The sequence below is a fragment of the Schistocerca serialis genome, chromosome 11 (genome assembly GCF_023864345.2).
Source record: "Schistocerca serialis cubense isolate TAMUIC-IGC-003099 chromosome 11, iqSchSeri2.2, whole genome shotgun sequence".
In the NCBI taxonomy this organism is placed as follows: domain Eukaryota; kingdom Metazoa; phylum Arthropoda; class Insecta; order Orthoptera; family Acrididae; genus Schistocerca; species Schistocerca serialis.
In genome coordinates this window covers 194,875,407-194,898,298 of record NC_064648.1, presented here as the reverse complement: position 1 = coordinate 194,898,298, position 22,892 = coordinate 194,875,407, and the positions used below count along the sequence as shown (strand labels likewise).

At 37.7% G+C, this 22,892-nt stretch overlaps 1 protein-coding gene across 1 annotated transcript; it reads right to left on the bottom strand.

Moving 5' to 3' along the window:
• Positions 1-2,359: 2,359 nt before the first annotated feature.
• LOC126426647 (zinc finger protein 665-like) lies at positions 2,360-4,051 on the bottom strand. Its single transcript, XM_050088533.1, has one exon. It carries the CDS (start codon positions 3,963-3,965, stop codon positions 2,556-2,558), a length of 1,410 nt encoding a protein of 469 aa, XP_049944490.1. The 5' UTR covers positions 3,966-4,051; the 3' UTR covers positions 2,360-2,555.
• Between the last annotated feature and the right edge of the window lie 18,841 nt (positions 4,052-22,892).

The window sequence follows — 22,892 nt, the reverse complement described above, 5'->3', positions numbered from 1 at the left end:
TAAAATATTTAAATAGTTAAAAGCCACTGTGATAGTATAGACAGAAACACATTATTATGTTGCAAGATCTATAATGGTAGAAACGTTCTCACTTCACTAGCTGAAAGCAATGCAGAACTGAAAAATGCCTATCACTTAATGGCAAGTATCTTAAATTACAAGTATGACAAAACGTAACTAACCACATGTTTTGCACCAGCAAGAAAAAGATAGTAAACCAAAAACTGACCATAAAAATAAACATTTTTTAAATACGGGGTGTTCAAAAAGTCTCTCCACGTGTCCTGTATGCCACAGTGAATATACCAAAATGAAACTCAGTAAAAATGAATATTTAATAAATTAATAACTTGTATTTCACTGAGATAAACGAAACAGTGGAATGTTGGGAGAGTCCACTTCAAGGGAAGTAACCCACGCAGACGACCAATCATACAGTATGTGCAGCTAACAATCATACGGAACTGCAGGGAGACTTTTTGAACACCCTATATAATAGAACTGTAATGAGAGATTTCTGGAAACCACTTTTAATCACAAAAATAAAGGAAAATATACACTAAGAATTAATCTTTAATCTAAACAGTAGACACAATTAAAATGAAGACAAATAAAAACAAAGCTATTACAAAGAAAGATCACTTGATTTATTTGCTTATTACATTAGAAATTATGCATTTGATTACATTTCACACCTAGTGATAATGTCTAGAGCTGTTTCAAATATCCTTTTGTTTTATACAATCACCTGGAATTACAGTTTAACTCTAGATGAGGCAGTACTTTCAAATCTGTTTTTGTTCTGCTTGTACACGGTATCCAAAACTAAAGAAATATATAAGATTTAATGCATAAAACCAATCTCCATTACGTAATCATCATCTACAGAGCTTTGGAACACACAAAAAGCATTTCACGAGAAATACAGCTCCTAACGTGACAGTAGAGTATTAGTATAAAGTGTAAACAAACATGATAAATAAAATGAAACAAATGGCAGATTATTATAGCCAGGTACCTGAGTATGAGCATCTCACAAGCTGTGAATCTTATGACTATTCATGTGCTACTATTGTCAGCCTCTATGGAAGTTGGATGACAGATGGTGAAACCACAAGCTGACAATAAGATGTAAGACACTCACACCTCTCCAATGAACTTGAAGGTAAGAAGTCTGCCCATTCTGTACAGTGAGATAAGCAGCAATCTTTGTCAAATATGAGGATGCAGACATGGCGCAGGTTCAAGTGTTCAAAACCACACAATTCAGAGAGATTGTTGAATGAGGGTTCAATGCATATAATGCCGCATATTCATAGATTGATCCAACAACACTGTCCATTGCAATAGCAGTGGAAATGGGATCGTCAAAATTGGATTGCAAATCAATGGAAACGTGTCTCTTGTTCAGATAAGCGACACTCTTTGTTACTCTAGGTCAATAATGCTGCCAAGATACACCTTTAATGAGGTGAATGGTTGATTACAATATTCACAACACAACAGAAGCAGGAAGATGGAGACAGTTTATACTGTGGGTGACATTTACTTCGGTTACCATGGGACAGGTAGTTATAATTGAAGGCCTCAGGACGACAGTGAACTACATGAACTTAATGCTTGAAGTCCTCCATGATGGTCATGGCGTCTTCTAATTATCCAAGTGACAAGAGCAGAACTGCACTAAAATGGTTTGAGCAATGTGATAACTTGGGTCTTGGCCATCCAATTCACCTCATGAGAGGCCTCTCAGACAGATCAAGGATACTAAAGGGCACGAGCTATGTATCCACAAACGACCAGCCTACAATTTATGGGAATTGTGTGTAGACACATAGACCAACATACTACTGGAAACCTATTAAAGAATCGTTGAGTCCACATCTCGTCGAAGCACTGCTGCATTGCAATCTGAAGGTTGGGTAAAACGCTACTATGCAGCGGATCACAATTTTTGACTTACCACTGTGTATCTAACATTATATAACAGATTGTAATGGAGGATCAGCACAAAAAATGGATAATTAATTACATACATTGTACTACTGTTAAGAAAGTGTATCTGTGTCTAATACTTGAATAATTTTCAGATTTTTCTGATCTTTCTCTTCTTCACTAGCCTGAGTGAAGAATGTGCTATAAACATTACATTTTTTGCTGTTTCTAGAGCTACTTTCATTATCTTTCCAATAATAAACAACAAAGCAATACACTTCCTTGAAATATCTAGGGTCCTGATTACTGCATGGTATTTATTGGTAAAAGGTTTCACTAAATGGACGAACTTCTGGTATCAAGTATGACTAAAGCATAGCAACATTATTCACAAAAAAGTCACAACTATGTAATTCATCTGTAGCAACTTTGTGAGCATCTTCTTCAAAATTTCAAACTGCAGAAATGTATTAGTCACATTTGCGATCTCTCGCTAGCACATATTATTACATGCCTCTTCAGAATTCTAGCACATTTTAAGGATTTATCACACAACAAACGTGCAACATCTCCCAGTACACGTACCTGTATGGATCTTGATGACATCAGCTAAGGGAAATTTATTTGCCCCGAGAACCATATTTGTGAGGTCCCTTCCTAGTGTGTATTAACACATGTTTATTGCGATTACCTGACTGAGTAAATAACTTTCCGCAAACACTACATTTGTGTGGTCTCTCACCAGTGTGGATTATTGCGTGGGACTTCAGATTACGCAAATGAATAAAAGACTTTCCACAGACATCACATCTGTGAGATCTCTTTCCCATGTGTATTACTTCATGTTTCCTAAGCGTACGCGACTCAGTAAACGATTTGCCACAAACATTACATTTGTAGGGTCTCACCCCAGTGTGTATTCGTGTATGGGTCCTGAGGTTACTCAACATAATGAAACATTTGCCACATGTATCACATTTGTACTGTCTATTTCCTGTGTGGAGTACTGCGTGGATCTTGAGAGTTCCCAACAAGGAAAACGATTTGCCACAGACATCACACTTGTGAGGTCTACTGCCAGTGTGTACAAACATGTGTTTTTTTAGAGTCCCTGATTCGGTAAAAGATTTTCCACAAATATCACATTTGTGAGGTCTCTGTCCTGAATGAATTAAGGTGTGTTTCTTGAGATTATTGGATTCAGCAAAAGATTTGCCACAAATAACGCATCTGTGAGGTCTCCTTCCAGTATGTATTAATGTGTGTTTTTTCAGAGAACTCAAATCATTAAAACATTTGCCACAAACATCGCATTTGTGGGGTCGCTCTCCAGTGTGTATCAAGACATGTCTCTTGAGAGTAACCAACGAAGTAAAATTTTTGCCACAAACGCTACATTTGTGTGGTCTCTCCCCAGTATGTGTTAATGAATGAGCTTTAAGATTACTCGACACAGTAAAGGCTTTGCCGCAGATATCGCATAAATGGGGTTTCTTTCCTGTGTGTATGAATGAGTGTATCTTCAGAGAACTAAGTACAGTAAAAGATTTACCACAAGTTGCACATTTGTGAGGTTTCTTTCCAGAGTGTATTAATAAATGTCTCTTGAGATTGCCAGACTGACTAAATGACTTTCCACAAATATTGCATCTGTGTGGTCTTACACCAGTATGTATTAAGGAGTGGGTCTTGAGATGATCCAACCGAGTAAAACATCTGCCACATTCATCACATTTGTGCAGTCTCTTCGTAGGGAGTAAAATAGTGTGGACATTGACATTGCCACGTGTAGCTAAGGTTTCACAATCACCACTCCTGTCTGACATCCCTTGTGCAAGTGTCACTGTATGGATGTTAGATGTGTCATTAAAGGATTTCTTCAAAGGTTCCGAAGTTTCCTTGGATGAAGTCTGCTCCGCCATGGCAGACACTGCTCTATCATTTTCCAAGCTGATAATATTTTCATGGTCCTCACTGTAGTCATATTTCTCATTATTGTCTGCAGATAAAAGCTCATCACACTCACTCATTTTCAAATGTTTGCTCAACCTATCATTACTGGGAAATACCTCACCACAGGACTTACAAATGTATGCAGGAACCTGCACACCATCAATGTGGGTGAAGACATGCATTATAAGTCTGTATTTTGTAGGGAAGCTCTGCAGACAGAAACTACAACTGAACGTATCAAATTCCATTCCCCTTAAACTATAACTTAATCTGGTGCCGAATAAGGTGTCTTCTTGAGAAGTTAATCCTTCTGTATGAGTACCGCATGTGGCGAAATTTGATGATTTCTCTGTGTGTATCTCCATCTCATCAAGGACCACTCCTTGACCAACTGTTTCTTGAAATGTACTGTCACAGCTCTCAATAGTACTTTGAATTAACCTGAAGCATAAGGGGAAAGGTGTTACATGTTAATTTGTATGATGAATAAAAACAACATTTCAGCATCCACAAAAGTAGGACTACAAGCGAAAAGTAAAATAAAAGTTATGGACAGTAGAAATTATTTAGTCGGTAAATTTGATTACAATTATCATGAGCAAAAAAGGTTTCCCAAGGTCAAACACTTTTATAAATAAAACAACCAGAAGATTATCAAAATGACAGTCCTCATTCACTGCTTATTTCTTTTGCAAAATTTTTTTGTTGGTACTGTAGCTTACAAGTTTCTCAACATCATTAAAATACTGTTCTGCAAACTAATGGAACACACCAAAATATTACAGTTGTCAAAATCATATCCTCCAACTTACTACAAATAAGTTTGCTTCTATGACAAATACCAACAGTTAAAGAAAAACACAAAAAGAAAGCAATCAAGATTTTAAAACACAAAAATTAAATAGGCTTTATTAGCGCCTATTTCTTTGTATTGGAAAACATTTTCAGGTTTGGATAGAAATGTTTTACATCCACCAACTCTAAAACTATTTTACAAAGTAAAGATGCATGTTTTGCTATTTGATTTCAAGAGAACCAACAACTACTGTAAGCTGCAACATATTTTTTTTTTTCTAGGTAGTGGCCAACGCCTATACATAAATAGGGAATAATATCTGGTCAATAAATGCAAAAATATTTACGTAAATTCACGCGCTGATGAGTGAATATGAGTGACACATCAGCGCATTGATCCAACATTAGACGTGCAACCTATGTGAAGCCCTGTGTAAATGGATATACTGTGTGGCAGGAAGGGTAGTATTTTTAGCTTGCCAAAACATATAGAGCCACCATTGTAAATTATCTTTACAACTTCTGAACATCTGGTCAATTGAGATTCAAAAACAACATTAACTGAATCACACACAGGTATCAATGGGAACATCACCATCAATCAGTCACAATGGAGCCTACCATACTGTCCTAGTGGCGAGTAATGGCACCAGATGCATATAATATTCCTGTGGAATCTGGATGCAGTCTTACCAACTTCTGTAATCCCATTTCAGTTGAATACAAATGCGACATCTTCAAGCTTCCTAGTGAGTGCATTGTATGTGCTTGTGTTTGGTATGGAGGGGGTGATTAGGAAAATGCATGCGTTTATGCAGATGTGTGCTACTATTAGTCTTTTATACAAATTTTTGCTTCTAACTTTTTTTCTTCTGTTTGATGGATATATAATTTTTTTGCATGTTATCTGGGAAATGTTGAGCAGCTGTCTTCGATACATTTTCAGCTCTTTATATCTCATTTCAAATCATCTTGATACTTTTTCTGTTCACTTCCTTTTGGAGCTCTGTTACTGTAAGAGTAATTATATTCCAATTTAGCATATATACATGCTGCTGTCTTGCATTTGAAGATGTGTTTATGTAAAGTTTCATTTGTTCTCTAACTGATGTAAAGGTCTTTTGACTATGTTACTCAACATGTGTTAACTTGTATGCATGAAACTTTAATAACATTTTAAGTTTCGTCATTATTGATACTCTTGCGGTAGCAATTTATATATTGTTATGTGGATTTTTACTACTTGTGCCCTATTTCATTTTGTAGTTGTAATTTTATTTTAGTAGTCTCAGTACTATTAGTAGGTCTTTGCCACTGGTCCACAATAATTCATTCTGATATATTTGTTTATTAAGAGGGAGACTATGCTTTAGCGGGATATACCTCAGCTACAACTGTGTTTGACTGTTTGGGTAATTCAATTATATATGTTGATGTGGACCTGCTGCTGAAGCTCAAAGTGAGGATTTTTTTAATGCAAGGTGAACCTTACGTAAGTTGAACTCATTGTGAATTTCTGTCTATATCCTCTCTCAGTATGACTCACTCCTACCCCTTCCTCTACTAATTGCAACAAATTACAATACAAAGAAACTGACCCCTTCTCATGGAGTTTATTTACTGGACATTATATGTCATCCATGTACCTATACTTACACATCAGTATAGAACCAGTTAACCTGCTTCGAATAGCACTGTGATATTGGCACCATACATAACAAATTGTTCTTTAAGGAAACTCATAATAAAATGGGCTGATGTCTAAAATCCCCAGTCGCCAAGTTTATGTACATTAAATCTCATTGGTTATTGTATTCTCTATTTAAAAGAATGCACCTACCAGGTATAGTCTAGGGAGGTAAATTTCTTATACAATTGGTGTGAGATGGCCAGGTTATACAGAAAAAAGAGTAGTAAACCCAAGGTATACATAGCTCAAACAGTTCCTACTTTCAGAATCCATATATGTCAGGTGCTGACTACCCACCTAAGAGTACTCTAAACATAACTGTCAAAAGAACTGCCAACACAATTACTTGCACACTGCTACAGGGTGCTATTGGCTTAGGGAAAGTCGGTGTATTTTAGCTGTCATATTGTTCAGGGTGGAGCAATATCCTCTAATCAGGCAAGAAGTCAGTAAATAGTTTCTTGGATTCTATGGCCCAGGTAAGCCACATGCTGACCAAACATTTGATGTAATATGGTTTATAGCTAGTAAGGAATACATTATAATAACTTTTGTCCATTGTGCATTGTGAAATGTACAATCCTTCCTTCGTTTCATGAGAAAAAACAAGACTGCTTTCCTGCTTAAAGCTCAAAGGTCTCTAGTATGATTGCTGTTATTTAGAAAGAGTTACTAAGATTTACTTGGCATCTCCCAGTGTCTGCAACATGATTACTGCCTGAAGTCAATTCCAGGGACATATATGACTTAAGCATGTAGAATTCGAATCCAACACAAGGGAAGAGCAACTGCTTCTGCAACAAGCTTGTAACTTATGTCCCAATTAACAAAGCGATACTTAGGTTCTTTGCTGCACTATATTTGTGACTGTTTGACCTATTCTCCCCTAGTTTTTAGAGTTATCCCTCCCAGATACAGCATCATAACGGCAATAAATTCTACTCGTTTCTTCTCGTATCTTTGTTGAACTAGCTCACAAACGAAAAAAAAAAAAAAAAAAAAACACTATAAAAATGTTCACCATATAAATGTTCATCATAAAACTGTTCTCCATTGATAATCAATGTTGGAAATGTGACCAACGTGTACACAAGACTCCTACTCTGGACCAACACATTTAGTTCCATAACAGGACAAGTGCACCAGCAGTTTAGTGAATCTACCTTGCAGTATTCTCTGTCTGGGGTTCCATAATAAATTTCGAAAATTGCCGGATGATAAAACACTGTCCAATTAGCTCTGCGTGTTGTCCACTTCAGTGACTTCCTTTTGTACATAAGTTATAAATGAACAAGACCCTGAGTGGATACTACAAGTAAAGGAAGCACAATAAGAGATTAGATGCACAAAAGGAAGTAACTGGGCTGCAGTAAATGGTATCATTTCTATTCATGAGACATAATTCCACTTAATGTCTATGACAGACTGACATCAACGATACAGGGCTATAATTATGTGTATTTGTCTTACCACCCTTCCTGCAAATGGGAGGCAGAACTTTTTTTCCAGTTGGCCGGTACCCTTTGTTGCTAAAGCGACCCATGAAAAACTGCTTGTGAATGGTGGCCAGTTCTTTTCTATAACCTCTCTAGAAACAGGTATCTCATCTGGTACTGACCCCTTGCCATTACAAAGTGATTGCAGCTATTATTCTATTTCAAGATAAGGAATGTCAATATCTGCCATTTCGAAATTCCAACTATGCTTGAACAGAGGAACTGTATTATGATACTCGTACGTAATACAATTTGGAAGACAGAATTCAGTATTTTGGCATTTTCTCTGTCATCTTCTGTTTCTGTTGCTGTATATTTACTGTGTGGTAGAATAAATGATTTTGGTCTGCTTACTGATTTTATGTTCAGACCAAAACAGCTTGAACAGGAAATTTATACAAAAAATTCTGTAAGTTCTCTCCAAAGTGCTCTACAGCTCCTGACACAGCTAGTCTATAAAAACATCGAGTAAAATTTTTGACCCATCTTTGATGTTTAATGTGGCTCGGACTAAGGGACAGTTGTACAATCTCCAGTTAGCAGCTGGTAAAGCTCTATCCTTGGAGTAGCGTGGGAAACACATTACACAGAATCGCAATAATGCCTAACGAGACAACAAACTCTGAATAATTTAACCGACAATTCCTGGCTGGTTAGCAAGCTTAGTTGAGGAATAAGTTTTCAAGATGGCAGGAATAGTGACAGATGCAGACGATGCTGCCAAGATTTTGGCTGAAATTTTGATAAGAATGAGGAAGGAGAAGAAGAAGATATGATGCTGTTTCCAAACTTACATTCAAATTTCACTTATCAACGGAAGCCATAATTCATCTTCTCAGTTTTGTATGTGAGAACCTGGAGTGTATGACTAGTTCTCTGTTCTCATATATAACACTGTGTATTTGTAGTAATATACATAAGATTTCAGTACTTCATGAATTCTGTTGTGTTATTTATGTAAATCAGAAACATTAAAATGACAATTCATGCAAACATAATCTTGATTATCTGGCATGTGTTACAGATCCTGCAGTAGTGGAAAGGACTGTTTCGTTTTATTTAGAAGACAACGCTGTAATAAATTTAACCAAATTGAAACAACACACCACTTATGTGTAGTCTTTGTATTAACAGCTTGTTCTGTTTCAGACAATGCACTGACTTTTCATGTTGCAAAATGTTTTGATAATAGTAGTGTCCCATCTTTATTCAGCCACATTATGTCAAAAGCGGAAATGTTGTTCCACTCTGTTTTCTATTGAGAATGCCCATTTTTGTTAACACCACCGCAGCGTCAGAGAAACTCTCCAACTTTCAGCGAAAATATTAGTATCACAGTCCCATTAACGCTTCACAGCAACAACATTGTCTCCCAAATATCTTTATTCACTGAAGCTTCTGAACTATTTGTGCTTATTCAGTCTAAGCTCAACAAAGTAAGATTAAGAGGAAATTTGGAATTTTTTTCCTTTTTTAAAAAAAATTGTGATGCTTCCCCAGCTACAGAGCATAGCTTTTGTGCTTCTCAGTTATTAGTATTACCCACATAAGCCCACTCATATTTGTCATAAAATAATAGTAACATGTATATGTTATAAAACAGAACAGAAATGTAGTTACTGAATCTGAATAGTTGTAGAAGGAGTGCATGGAATGTGACATTTACTTTCCTTGAATATTATGTTATTTTCGGTGTCCTCCTTTATGTCAAATGGCAACTAGTTGGAGGTAATTTAAAATTGCACTTGTGTGAAGAACCATTTTTCTGAAATTGATGGCTTATTATGATTGTTTAATGTAACAAGAAGTTTGGTAATACACTAATGTCTTGAGTTCACTCAGCTACATCTACAGCAGAAAATATTATTAGTTCTTATCTCCCACTGAGACAGCTTTCCATGTAGTGAATGCTTCACACCAACAGAACTGTCCACAATCTAGCATTACTCTCTTAAACATGTAAAATACTTGTGCTTACTCAAGCTAAGTTTAATACAGTAAAATTAACAGGAAAGTCAGTTTTAAAAAAAAAGCTGTAGCAGATAGGTGTTGTATTTCTCAGTTATTAGTATTATCCACATAACAACATCCATATGTATCATAAAGTAATTTAAATGAAAAGATGCTAACAGGAATGTTTACTTATTCAATCTACATAATCATAACAGCAGAAGGAGTGGCTGGCAATTTATGTTTTTAAATTTCTCTTGAATTGTCTCATGTCATTCTTTTCTTTCTATCAGAAATGACTCTGTTCCGCCAATAGACCAGCTACTACTGACACTCAAATATATTGCCTCCAGTGATTTCCTTCTGTCCACTTGGGACTTCATTGGTATTGGCAAGGAGGCAGCCAGCAGGATTATTAAAAGGATGTGTATGACACTGATCAACAAACAACAGAGACAGTTTTTTAAGTTACTTTGTTCTCTAACGTAATTAAATAAAAAAAAAGCAAACAACTGTATATGGATTGATGTATTTTTATTTTGAAACCATCCGTTTTAATTTTTATTTTCTGACCCTAATTGTTAGCTTTATGCTCTTTTTTTAACCAACACAGTTCTTCCTCTCTTCTCTGGTTCATGTCAAGCTACTGCAACTTTGCTAATTATTTCACATTTGAAAACAGGTATTTTTATTCTGAAAACAAAGCCTACAGTTCTAAGATTAGATGACTGTACAAATGAAGGAAGAACACAGTGAAGGTGTACTTAGTTTCCTTCACCCCCCCCACCCAGATTACATATAGCTGCTGGAGACGACTGCACAACCCAAAATTCTGTATGAAATAGTTGCTGTTTCTCAAACATTTAGGGTGAGATACAATAACAACAACCTCCAGTTTGATATGTGCCACAGATACACTTCTACCCCAGAATTATAAAAATGGATAATGGTTGCTTATGGTAAATGTTGACATCTTATTCCTCATATATACCCTCAATATTACTAATAATGATCAGCATATCCTAAAAACAGAATTTATATATGCCCAAGATCTACGAAAGTGGATGCACAAATGGTGTTCAATAATTCAGATAGGTTATTTTCTGTAGAACGTCCATTGCTGCTGCAATTAATTAAACATTATAAGATGTAAATACAGCAGCAAGCTAGCTAGTAATGCCTATCAGAATTTTCAGTCAAATTAATATCCAAGATGTCTGTGTTGCCACAGTTTGTTGCAGAGACTGAAAACACCGACTATTTCACAAATCAGACAGGATTTTAAAGTTGCTTCATCGTTATGTACTTACTTTAAATTCGGCACCTATCATACAGCTACATTACTGTTGTGTGCAGAAATGTACTCTGATTGGAATTTATACCACAGAGACAGGCTGGACAGTGAAGGGGGAGGCGTGTTTATAATGATAAGAAGTGCAATAGTATCGAAGGAAATTGACGGAGATCCGAAATGTGAAATGATTTGGGTGAAGGTCATGGTTAAAGCAGGCTCAGACATGGTAATTGGATGTCTTTATAGGCCCCCTGGCTCTGCAGCTGTTGTGGCTGAGCAGCTGAAGGATAATTTGGAAAATATTTCGAGTAGATTTCCCCACCATGTTATAGTTCTGGGTGGAGATTTTAATTTGCCGGATATAGACTGGGAGACTCAAACGTTCATAACGGGTGGCAGGGACAAAGAATCCAGTGAAATTTTTTTAAGTGCTTTATCTGAAAACTACCTTGAGCAGTTAAACAGAGAACCGACTCGTGGCGATAACATATTAGACCTTCTGGTGACAAACAGACCAGAGCTATTTGAATCAGTTAATGCAGAACAGGGAATCAGCTATCATAAAGCGGTTACGGCATCGATGATTTCAGCCGTAAATAGAAATATTAAAAAAGGTAGGAAGATTTTTCTGTTTAGCAAAAGCGACAAAAAGCAGATTACAGAGTACCTGACGGCTCAACACAAAAGTTTTGCCTCAAGTAGAAATAGTGTTCAGGATCAGTGGACAAAGTTCAAAACCATCGTACAATATGCGTTAGATGAGTATGTGCCAAGCAAGATCGTAAGAGATGGAAAAGAGCCACCGTGGTACAACAACAGAGTTAGAAAACTGCAAAGGGAACTTCACAGCAAACACAAACATAGCAAAAGCCTTGCAGACAAACAAAAATTATGCGAAGCGAAATGTAGTGTGAGGAGGGCTATGCGAGAGGTGTTCAATGAATTCGAAAGTAAACTTCTATGTACTGACTTTGCAGAAAATCCTAAGAAATTCTGGTCTTATGTCAGAGCGGTAGGTGGATCAAAACAAAATGTCCAGAGACTTTGTGACCAAAACGGTACAGAAACAGAGGATGACAGACTAAAGGCCGAAATACTAAATGTCTTTTTCCAAAGCTGTTTCACGGATGAAGACTGCACTGTAGTTCCTTCTCTAGATTGTCACACAGATGACAATATGGTAGATATCGAAATAGACGACAGAGGGATAGAGAAACAATTAAAATCGCTCAAAAGAGGGAAGGCCGCTGGACCTGATGGGATACCAGTTCTATTTTACACAGATTACGTGAAGGAACTTGCCCCCCTTCTTGCAGAGGTGTACCGTAGGTCTCTAGAAGAGCGTAGCATTCCGAAGGATTGGAAAAGGGCGGAGGTCATCCCCGTTTTCAAGAAGGGACGTCGAACAGATGTGCAGAACTATAGACCTATATCTCTAACGTTGATCAGTTGTAGAATTTTGGAACACGTATTATGTTCGAGTATAATGACTTTTCTGGAGACTAGAAATCAACTCTGTAGGAATCAGCATGGGTTTCGAAAAAGACGGTCATGTGAAACCCGGCTCACACTATTCGTCCACGAGACTCAGAGGGCCATAGACACGGGTTGCCAGGTAGATGCCGTGTTTCTTGACTTCCGCAAGGCATTCGATACAGTTCCCCCCAGTCGTTTAATGAACAAAGTAAGAGCATATGGACTATCAGACCAATTGTGTGATTGGATTGAGGAGTTCCTAGATAACAGAATGCAGCATGTCATTCTCAATGGAGAGAAGTCTTCCGAAGTAAGTGTGATTTCAGGTGTGCCACAGGGGAGTGTCATGGGACCGTTGCTGTCCACAATATACATAAATGACTTGGTGGATGACATCGGAAGTTCTCTGAGGCTTTTTGCAGATGATGCTGTGGTGTATCGAGAGGTTGTAACAATGAAAAATTGTACTGAAATACAGGAGGATCTCCAGCGAACTGACGCATGGTGCAGGGAATGGCAATTCAATCTCAATGTAGACAAGTGTAATGTGCTGCGAATACATAGAAAGATAGATCCCTTATCATTTAGCTATAAAATAGCAGGTCAGCAACTGGAAGCAGTTAATTCCATAAATTATCTGGGAGTACGCATTAGGAGTGATTTAAAATGGAATGATCATATAAAGTTGATTGTCGGTAAAGCAGATGCCAGACTGAGATTCATTGGAAGAATCCTAAGGAAATGCAATCCGAAAACAAAGGAAGTAGGTTACAGTACACTCGTTCGCCCACTGCTTGAATCCTGCTCAGCGGTGTGGGATCCGTACCAGATAGGGTTGATAGAAGAGATAGAGAAGATCCAACAGAGAGCAGCGCGCTTCGTTACAGGATCATTTAGTAATCGCGAAAGCGTTACGGAGATGATAGATAAACTCCAGTGGAAGACTCTACAGGAGAGACGCTCAGTAGCTCGGTACGGGCTTTTGTTAAAGTTTCGAGAACATGCCTTCACCGAAGAGTCCAGCAGTATATTGCTCCCTCCTACGTATATCTTGCGAAGAGACCATGAGGATAAAATCAGAGAGATTAGAGCCCACACAGAAGCATACAGACAATCCTTCTTTCCACGAACAATACGAGACTGGAATAGAAGGGAGAACCGATAAAGGTACTCAGGGTACCCTCCGCCACACACTGTCAGGTGGCTTGCGGAGTGTGGATGTAGATGTAGATGTAGAATGTTGCAGCTGTATCAAACTGACTGGGTCCTATTGACAACTTTGTCAAATTGTGTCTTTCATTGCACACAATTTGGAACTAACATTCCATGCAAGGGGCAACACCAATATATACCCTCTGCTATCTTTCCTGGGCATAATAGATACAGGTTACTTTCTTTTTTCTAAAAAAAAAGTTTTACCTGCGTTGTAGCTGCTCTGTTGATCCACACAAAGTTGTCTGTGAATGGAAACTGCTGTACATTTTTTACCATACTTTATTCAGAAATTTAGAAAGCTCTCTCAGTGCTCAAATGACAAATATCTGATCCTTCAACTAATTTCAAGATAGATCATTATAGTGTTATACAAATTGATTCCCTACCAATTTAATAAGATGTTTTACATTAATAATTTCATTGAATCAGTCTGCAGCAGTTTGTGTGTTTTCTGCTACACTCTTGACCTCATTTACGGTATCTAACAGCCTCAAAGTATCCTCAAGCAAATATTTTTGCAACCTGTAATGGTTATCACTGATGTTCAACATGATATTTCTGGAAATTATTACTAAGTAAATACGAAATGACATACACAAAAATACCCAGAGTGCTCTCCAGTTGTTGCAACTTAATTGGACATGAATGCTATTCCAGGAATAACTAACTGGGGAACAAAATGGCGTCATACAACATGCACTCCAAGCTAACCACAAACTAACTGGGGAATAAAACGGCGTCATACAACATGCACTCCAAGCTAACCTGTGGTTAGCCTATTCCTCAGTTAGCTATCCCTGGATTTAGCCCAGAATTGTACAACCAGCTCCAGTTCACATTCAGAGTTCATGTTAACCTTGCTACATATTATTGAATTCTTCACTGCAATAAATACACCACCACCATTGCCAACTAACCTATCTTTACAATAAATATTCCAGTCTTTTAGTGATGCCCCTTCCAAATAGCATCTTGACATGGTAATCAAAAAAGAATAGAATATTATCATTTAGTAAATGTCATAAGTATTCAGACAACTGGTGTATGATCTCAGTTATCACATAAGGCTAACATTCACATGCAACCAGTCACAAACGTCTCTCTCAGGCACTGTCCCTAGCGCCACTGTATACAACTGGAGAGCGTACCCTGACAGCATGGGGGTATTACAAGATTTACATGGAGATCCAACCAAGACAAACAGCGATTTTCTATGAATAAAAAATTTCAGTTACCCAACATGTTTTCCCAAGTCATGGAAGTTTCATTGGAATATAGAAGCCATTTAACTAATGTCCAGCTTGTGTGTCATTCCTACAGGAAACTGGGAAGTCAGCAACAATTTCAGTTTTTTACTTGTGCTGCCATCATGAAATCAATTACACTTAGAATTGGTTGGCAGAAACAAGTTTTGATAGATGGGATAACACAGTTGAATTTGATTTTCTGAAAACCTGAAATCACATTCTTTTGACAATGGTTATTTCCTGTACGTTTTTCTCCAGTGATTACAGTGGTGGTTTTAGTATTGATGTATTTTGTCTGTCTGCTGGGAAAGGGCAGAACCCCCACATCTGCTGCCTCAGATCCAAAATCTGATAGAAATGACATATGGACTGCTGGTCCACCATTAAATGTGTTCCTGAAGACATTTGCTCATTAAATAATCCACGTTGCACTAACAGAGAGATCTCTGCAGAATGTACTCCTCCATAACAAAAGTGAATGACACAGCAAATGGCCTCCTCGATACTCGTGGTTCAAGACTGCATATCTGTTTCACCAGTTTAGAAAAGTTGCGGCATGTAACACTACAGTCCAGCTTCACGTGTAGCTTTATGATGTTTTCCATAGATTTTTTGTACCATAAATCATACAGCGGAAAAACTTTTAACAACTCATGTTATATTGGGCAGTTGGCATCACCTCAAGGCTGACTACATTAGCATTTACACAGTCTGTAACAATTGTGAAACTGACTTTCATATTATTACCATTTTAGTTATTCATAATTTTACTCAATAATGTGTGGCCTCCTTTCTAACAGACATCCATCAACTGCTTTTAAAGTGTACAAAATGACTTATGAGAAACTATATCGTTACTAAAGTTAATTATGTTGTGATATTCTATGATATGAAGTGTATAATTACTTAAGTTCAGGCTGTTGCAATATTAACTGTGCAATTAAAAAGTCAATGACAATATCCATGGAAAAATGTTATTTTATGCCAAATTCTGTGACTGCTTGGTAATGGCCAAATCATTCCACACATTTCAGTTGCACGACACCCCTTTATACATGAAGCATTGACTCTGCTGAAGAGGTCTGGCTTGCATTCCTTAATGAAACAGTTAACCACTCTGGTGGGGTTCTGGGGAAGGTCCACAGAAATATATGATTACTGAAGAGGGCCACCAGCCTTTGCAGTAGTTGGAGGGGCTGTGGTTTGAATGACTAAATGATCTGGCCTTGCACCATTAGACAACATGGTCCTGATACACTGGCATCCAAAGTTAAAGCAACAGAATCATTGTTTCCCACCCCATATCTCATTCATAATATAATCACACAAACTGTCAACAGAAGTCTGTACAATCATGTTCTGAATGGAAGATGGCAATCCGGTCAATGGACAACTATGCCAATGATTACGTCAGGGTACCTATCAAATGGGATAGTGTTTGCCATGTAGTCCCACATCCACAACTGCTGCATACACAGTCACAATGGTGCAGTATGGCACAGAGAAGATGCCTACCAAACTTTCTGTGCTGGAGAGCCATAGAAAAAATGGAAGCAGGACAGTCTCAAACTGATGTGGCCCTATGGCTTAATGCAAAGCACTCTGCTGTTTCTTGAATGTGGCGACAGTTTATAGAGACTTAAACTTTATCCCAAAGAGCATGGCATGGCTGACTACATGTGAAATCAGAAAGAGAGTACCTTTATTTGACTGTAAGGGCACTATGGTACCGCCTTAGTACTGCATGGCAACTGGCATCTGACCTCACAGCATCCACTTGATGTGCTGTATCAAGGCAAACAGTGTACAGGAGCCTTCAGCAAATGGTTGGTTGGTTGGTTGGTTTGGGGAAGGAGACCAGACAGCGTGGTCATCGGTCTCATCGGATTAGGGAAGGATGGGGAAGGAAGTCGGCCGTGCCCTTTCAGAGGAACCATCCCGGCATTTGCCTGGAGTGATTTAGGGAAATCACGGAAAACCTAAATCAGGATGGCCGGACGCGGGATTGAACCGTCGTCCTCCCGAATGCGAGTCCAGTGTCTAACCACTGCGCCACCTCGCTCGGTCAGCAAATGGCCTTTACTGTCAGAGACCTGCTGCATGTGTGCCTCTGAAGTGTCTTTACGGAAGAGAACATCTAGAGCAGAGTCATTAACATGCCACATGGACCATCGAACAGTGACCCAAAGTTCTTTCGACAGTTGAGTCCTGATTTGGTCTGGAGAGTGATTCTCAATGGATTGACATGTAGAGGGAGCGGGGAAATCAATTTCTGGGCCCAAACATTGTGGTAAGATATTTGTACTGAGGAGGATCCCCAATGGTGGTGCCAGGGATAACGTTGACCACTCAAATACCTCTTCATGAAATTCTACAGGCAAAGTTTAACTGCTGTCAGGTATCGTGACTAGATCTTGGGATCTATGTGTGGTTTTTGTGAGGTGCTGTGGGTTCAGACTTCTTATTGAGGGATGATAATGCTTGACTTCATAGAACACAGGTGGTTGATGTTATTTTCAGAAACGGAAGGCACTGCATGCATAGTGTGACCTGCTCACTCTCCTGATTTGAATCCCATAGAGCGTGCCTGGGATGCATTAGGAAGACAGGTTGCATCATGTCAGCAACCACCCACCACTCTCCAAGACCTGCAAGTCAGGCATGTATTGCTGCCAGAGGTGATGACACTGCATATTGAGCACATTAACCGGTTGTCAGAATGTGTGTGTAAATTAGTTAAGTTGGAAAAAATGCACGACATTTTTGTCCATTGTTATGCATGTTGCAGCTGTTTATGTTCTGTATCCTTTTCTTATTTTATTTATTTATTTATTTATTTATTTTATTTATTTATTTATTTATTTATTTATTTTATTTATTTATTTATTTATTTATTTTTTTTTTTTTTTTTGTGGTAAAGACAGTCCACTGGTTGCAATGGATTTTATAGTCGAATTTACCATAGTTTCGACTCCTAAACTAAGGGAGTCTTCATCAGAATTTGTACTACATATGTAAAAAGTTGAGCATTACAGCTCTCGTCATACAATTTTAGCACGATAAAGGCTCTTGCATGACGAGAGCTGTAATGCTCAACTCCTTACGCATGTTATATAAATTCTGATGAAAACTCCATTAGTTTAGGAGTCGAAACCATGGTCAATTAGACTACAAAATCCATTGCAACCAGTGGACTGTCTTTACTACAAAAATATTTTCACATTTGCTACACACAGCTATGTTTAAAGTTCTGTATTCTTTACACTGTTTCTACTTTACTATAACTTGTTTATAATGTTTTGTGACAAACTAAACTCAAACTTGTAAAATTTCCATTTGTTGCTTTAATTTTTGACATCCATGTATGTTGGTTCTGTGAACTACTGAAAGCAAGCAGAAAACTACACCTGTTATAATTCCTGAGGGCATCCACCTCTCCGATATGGTTCCATGATGGTAATGTCCTCTCAGATCAAATACAACAACAGACAAGTAGTCTGCTATTTAGATCTCTGTGCAGGAGCTACTCTAGAGGACATCTTTTCAGGAAAAACAACTAATATGTTTCCATGTCAGAGCATGGAATGTTAAATCCCTTAATCAAGTAGGTGGGTTATAGAACATGAGAAAAGGAATGGATAGGCTGAAGTTAGATATGGTAGAAATTAGTATTGTGCAGCAAGAGGGAGACAAGATTCCTAGTCAGATTAGCACAGAGTTATCACTACAAAATGAAATAGTGGTTATGCAGGAGCAGGTCAAATATTAGGTAAATCTAAGTGTATAAATGTGGGTAAACTATTATAAAAAGTATATTGAACTCAGTATAATAACCAAGGAAGACAAAAAGCAAGGACTGTCCAAAATAGTATAATAGTATATATATCTATAAGCTTTGCCAGTGACAAAGAAACTGAAAAAAATGTATGAACTCAGTGAAGCAGTGATTGACAAATAGCTTCAGAAGTTCAGATGAAGAACAGTGTAAGGGCAAAGGACAAATAATTCCTTGGCTTTAATTATCTTGTGCAAGGAAGAGCAAGCAGTGCCTAATTCAGGGGACAACTTTCTGTGTATACTTAAGTATTTTACTGTAGTGCCCACAGTGTGCCATCATATCTTACTTAGAATTAATCATCTGTATTAACTAAAGCTCCTTTTTCCTGGTTCACAATGTTCAGATCTCAGATTTTAGCCACACTTTCTCACAGCTTAAACTGAAGTTGCTCCTTGTCCAGTTCTAAAGGAAGACTGGATTTGCAATGTTGCAAAACTATTGATAGGACATAATTAATTTCCTTACTTACTGAGTGTATCCTTCACAAACATTCATCTGGTAAAAGCTCATGTAACTGCTGTGTGTGTGGACCTACGTATGTTCCTTATGGACCACTGTGAAGTGCCATTTCAATGAACTTATTTGATATGCATCACACACATTTGAGCAATATTCTAAGGTGTATCACACAGTTGTTTTATGTCATCTTTGTGACCTGAATGCATTTGCCTGGTATTCTAGCAATGGACCGTAGTCTGCTACCTCTTCAGTGAGGTCTGAGTCAATGTGAGTGTGGTGTCACCGCCAGACACCACACTTGCTAGGTGGTAGCCTTTAAATCGGCCACGGTCCATTAGTATATGTCGGACCCGCGTGTCGCCACTGTCAGTGATTGCAGACCGAGCACCACCACATCGCAGGTCTAGAGAGACGTCCTAGCACTCGCCCCAGTTGTACAGCCGACATTGCTAGGAATGGTTCACTGACAAATACGCTCTCATTTGCCGAGACGATAGTTAGCATAGCCTTCAGCTACGTCTTTTGCTGCGACCTAGCAAGGCGCCATTAACAGTTAATATTGAGATTGTAAAACATGTACAGTCAAGAGCGATGTACACCAATTATGGATTAAAGTTAAGTATTCCAGCAGCAACGTACCTTATTGGCTATATTAATTACATTCTTCTGTTCCAGACCTCACGCCAGTTTGCGTGAGCTTAAACGTGTGCCTTTCGGCATCCTCGCATAGTGACTTGGCTGTCTTGCCAAGTCACAACAGTGAGAATTCTGTTTTATGTCTTCACATACTGTTATCCTCAAGAATTTATGTGAGTTGACTCATTGATTTAGAAATAATTATAACAGTCTTGATCACAAAGCACATTTATTGAAAGATGATCAGCTTGGATCATCACAATATCATCTTCAGGGTCATAATATAGGATATAAATTAGAGGAATACATGAAAAGAAGTTAAAATTAGCTATAAAACTACAAAATGTAGATATACCCATTCTGATGGACAGGGTATGTATGGAGCAGGAACTGCTGAATGATAATAGTCATCTGCTGGAGAGAGCAGTACAGCTATTTCTTAAATACTGAAGGCTCTGCCTACAGCTGACAGCATGAGGTCAACATTGGCTAATTATGCACAAGTCGAGAGCATTGTGTACAAAAATATGTCCTTATTTCTAAGTAAAATGCCAGAGCTAAATAAATTAATTTTACAATAAAAAAGAAACCGCTTGTTAACAAAACTATTGTCAAACAAACATAGATTCTCTGTGTATAGGTTGCTGTCTAGGGACATGTTGAAAAATTATTATAGTGGTTTCTATGAAGATGATGGAGGTCATACCAAAGATGTAGCATCAGGGCAATTTCCAAAGAGATGGCTGTGAATATCAATACGTGAAGTCCACCATATTACCTCCAACAGATGTACAAGGCAGTTGTTTACCATGGAGATGGAAGATACTGATCATTGGGTGGTTTCCATTGTAGCAGCAACAAACATCAGTAAATGAAGTAGATAGTGTTTCATAGATGCAGTCCCAGAATATGAGTAAGTAGTATCCACATCATTATATTCCAGCAAATAGTAACAAATATGATATGAAAGGCAGCAACAATGAAGGAAAAACCCATGCTTATATTTCTAAAATAATCTGGTGAAATTGGGTAATGTTTAAAAGAAATAAATTAAAATGATTTCTTGGAGAATAAATGCACGTTAAAAATGTAGTGCTATGGGTAACCTAATACACCAATTATTTGTCATTGCAGTAACAGTGTATGAAGATGTAAGGGCAAAAATTGAATTTAAAGAAGAATTGTCATGAGCCAGTATACATAAGTAAAATAATGAAGAAGTACACTAATATGGGTCACAATAAAAAGAGTGTGGAGAAGTGTGTAAAAAAGGTTTGTACAGTTATAAAATCAGTACATCAGAGTAAGCATTCTATAGTAGATCATCAAAAAGTTCAAAGAGATGTTTGTCTTTGAAGTCCAACTGCTTTTTTATAACAGACAAGGGTTTGTTTTCATAATGTGAATTTCTTCTAACATATTAAGAAGTAGCCCTTTAGATGCATTTATAAAATGCACTGTGTTTTGTAGATACCAGAATTTTGATATTTATTAGATTCACCAAATGTTTTCATTTCCTCTGTAGCAGATTCTTAATTGTGAAGGCTATTGGAAGATTAGATTTTTTTTTAAAACTTTGTTTATTTTGTCTGAAATACGTCCCATACAAATAATTTTAGTATAGTTCTTTTTGGAATTTGTAACAAAGTTATTTGTTTGTCGTAATTTTTGATACAAAAAATGTCCACTTGACTAGGAGAAAAGTTATTCAGTTGATGATACTTTTTTAAGCATTTCCTTCAAAAGTGAGGGGAAAGCATCTATCGATATTGGCCCATGGGAGCTTTTCTTCCATTGCGTAAGCACTGCCTGCCAAGCATCTTTTAAAGGTCTGAAGAAACCTATGTCTAATGACTGTAAAATATGAGTACTGTTTGGTGGCAACAAAATAAGAGATTTTATTCTTGTCACATTCATGAATTACTCACAATGAAATGTGACTTGAAAGGTTGTCTCCTATCATAACTTTCTCCCTCTCCATTGACTTCAGGCAAGGCAGCACGATAGTAATACACCAGTCTTCAAATGTAGACAGACCAAACCACACACTTTTATTGCGGTTATAGCAGGTTCATTTGGGACCTCCTCCTTGCCAGCTGTCCCATAAATGCTCCAATTTGTAGACCACATAAGGAGGTAATAGTTTTCTGTCCTCAGTGGCAGCCATCATTACTGAAATACTACTCTTAGAAGAATCTAAGATCCTTTCAGGATTTTTTCCCCCTTCTACCACATTTCCTCCCAGGGTCTTCACACAGATTGGTCTTGTCTGAACTGAACACATTTTTAGGATCAATATTTTCCATTTTTTCACGAACATTCTGGGAATATGATTTCACTGTCTCATAACTCACTTCAGCATGTTGCCTTCTAATGTTCCCAGATAACAGGACACTTAATATGGCTGGGTGATGCTGTAAGAATGAACACAACCACTCAATCCCTGGCATGTTACAAGGAAAGCATTTTTCCCTTCATCCACATTTATCAAGACATCCTTTCACTATGTACCTAACATCATCAGAGGTAAAAGGAAAACCCCAATGTGCAGCCCCTAAAATACCATGGACAAGTGTGTTCTCTTCAGTCGTACTTAAGACAGAAGGCCTTCCAATCATTAGAGAGTTTTTATTATGAACTTTATTCTGTAACATTGAACATGGTACATCAAACTTCCTTGACATCTTTCTGTACGATAGTTTTTCTAGTCTTAGAGCAGCAACCACTTTTTTAAGATTTCCTGGATCATAATTGTGCCTCAGAAGAGCATCATGCTTCACACCATGCTTCCTTTTGTACGTACGTGGCATTATCCAATATTACCCCTACGTGTGTAGTTATCTGTAAATAATTCACTAGACATTAGTGAAAGTGAGATGTGGAGACAAACTTTATTCTTAACATTTAA

Excerpts from the sequence above, each read along its gene's own strand:
- LOC126426647 (XM_050088533.1), bottom strand. The coding sequence starts at position 3,965 with ATGAGTGAGTGTGATGAGCTTTTATCTGCAGACAATAATGAGAAATAT.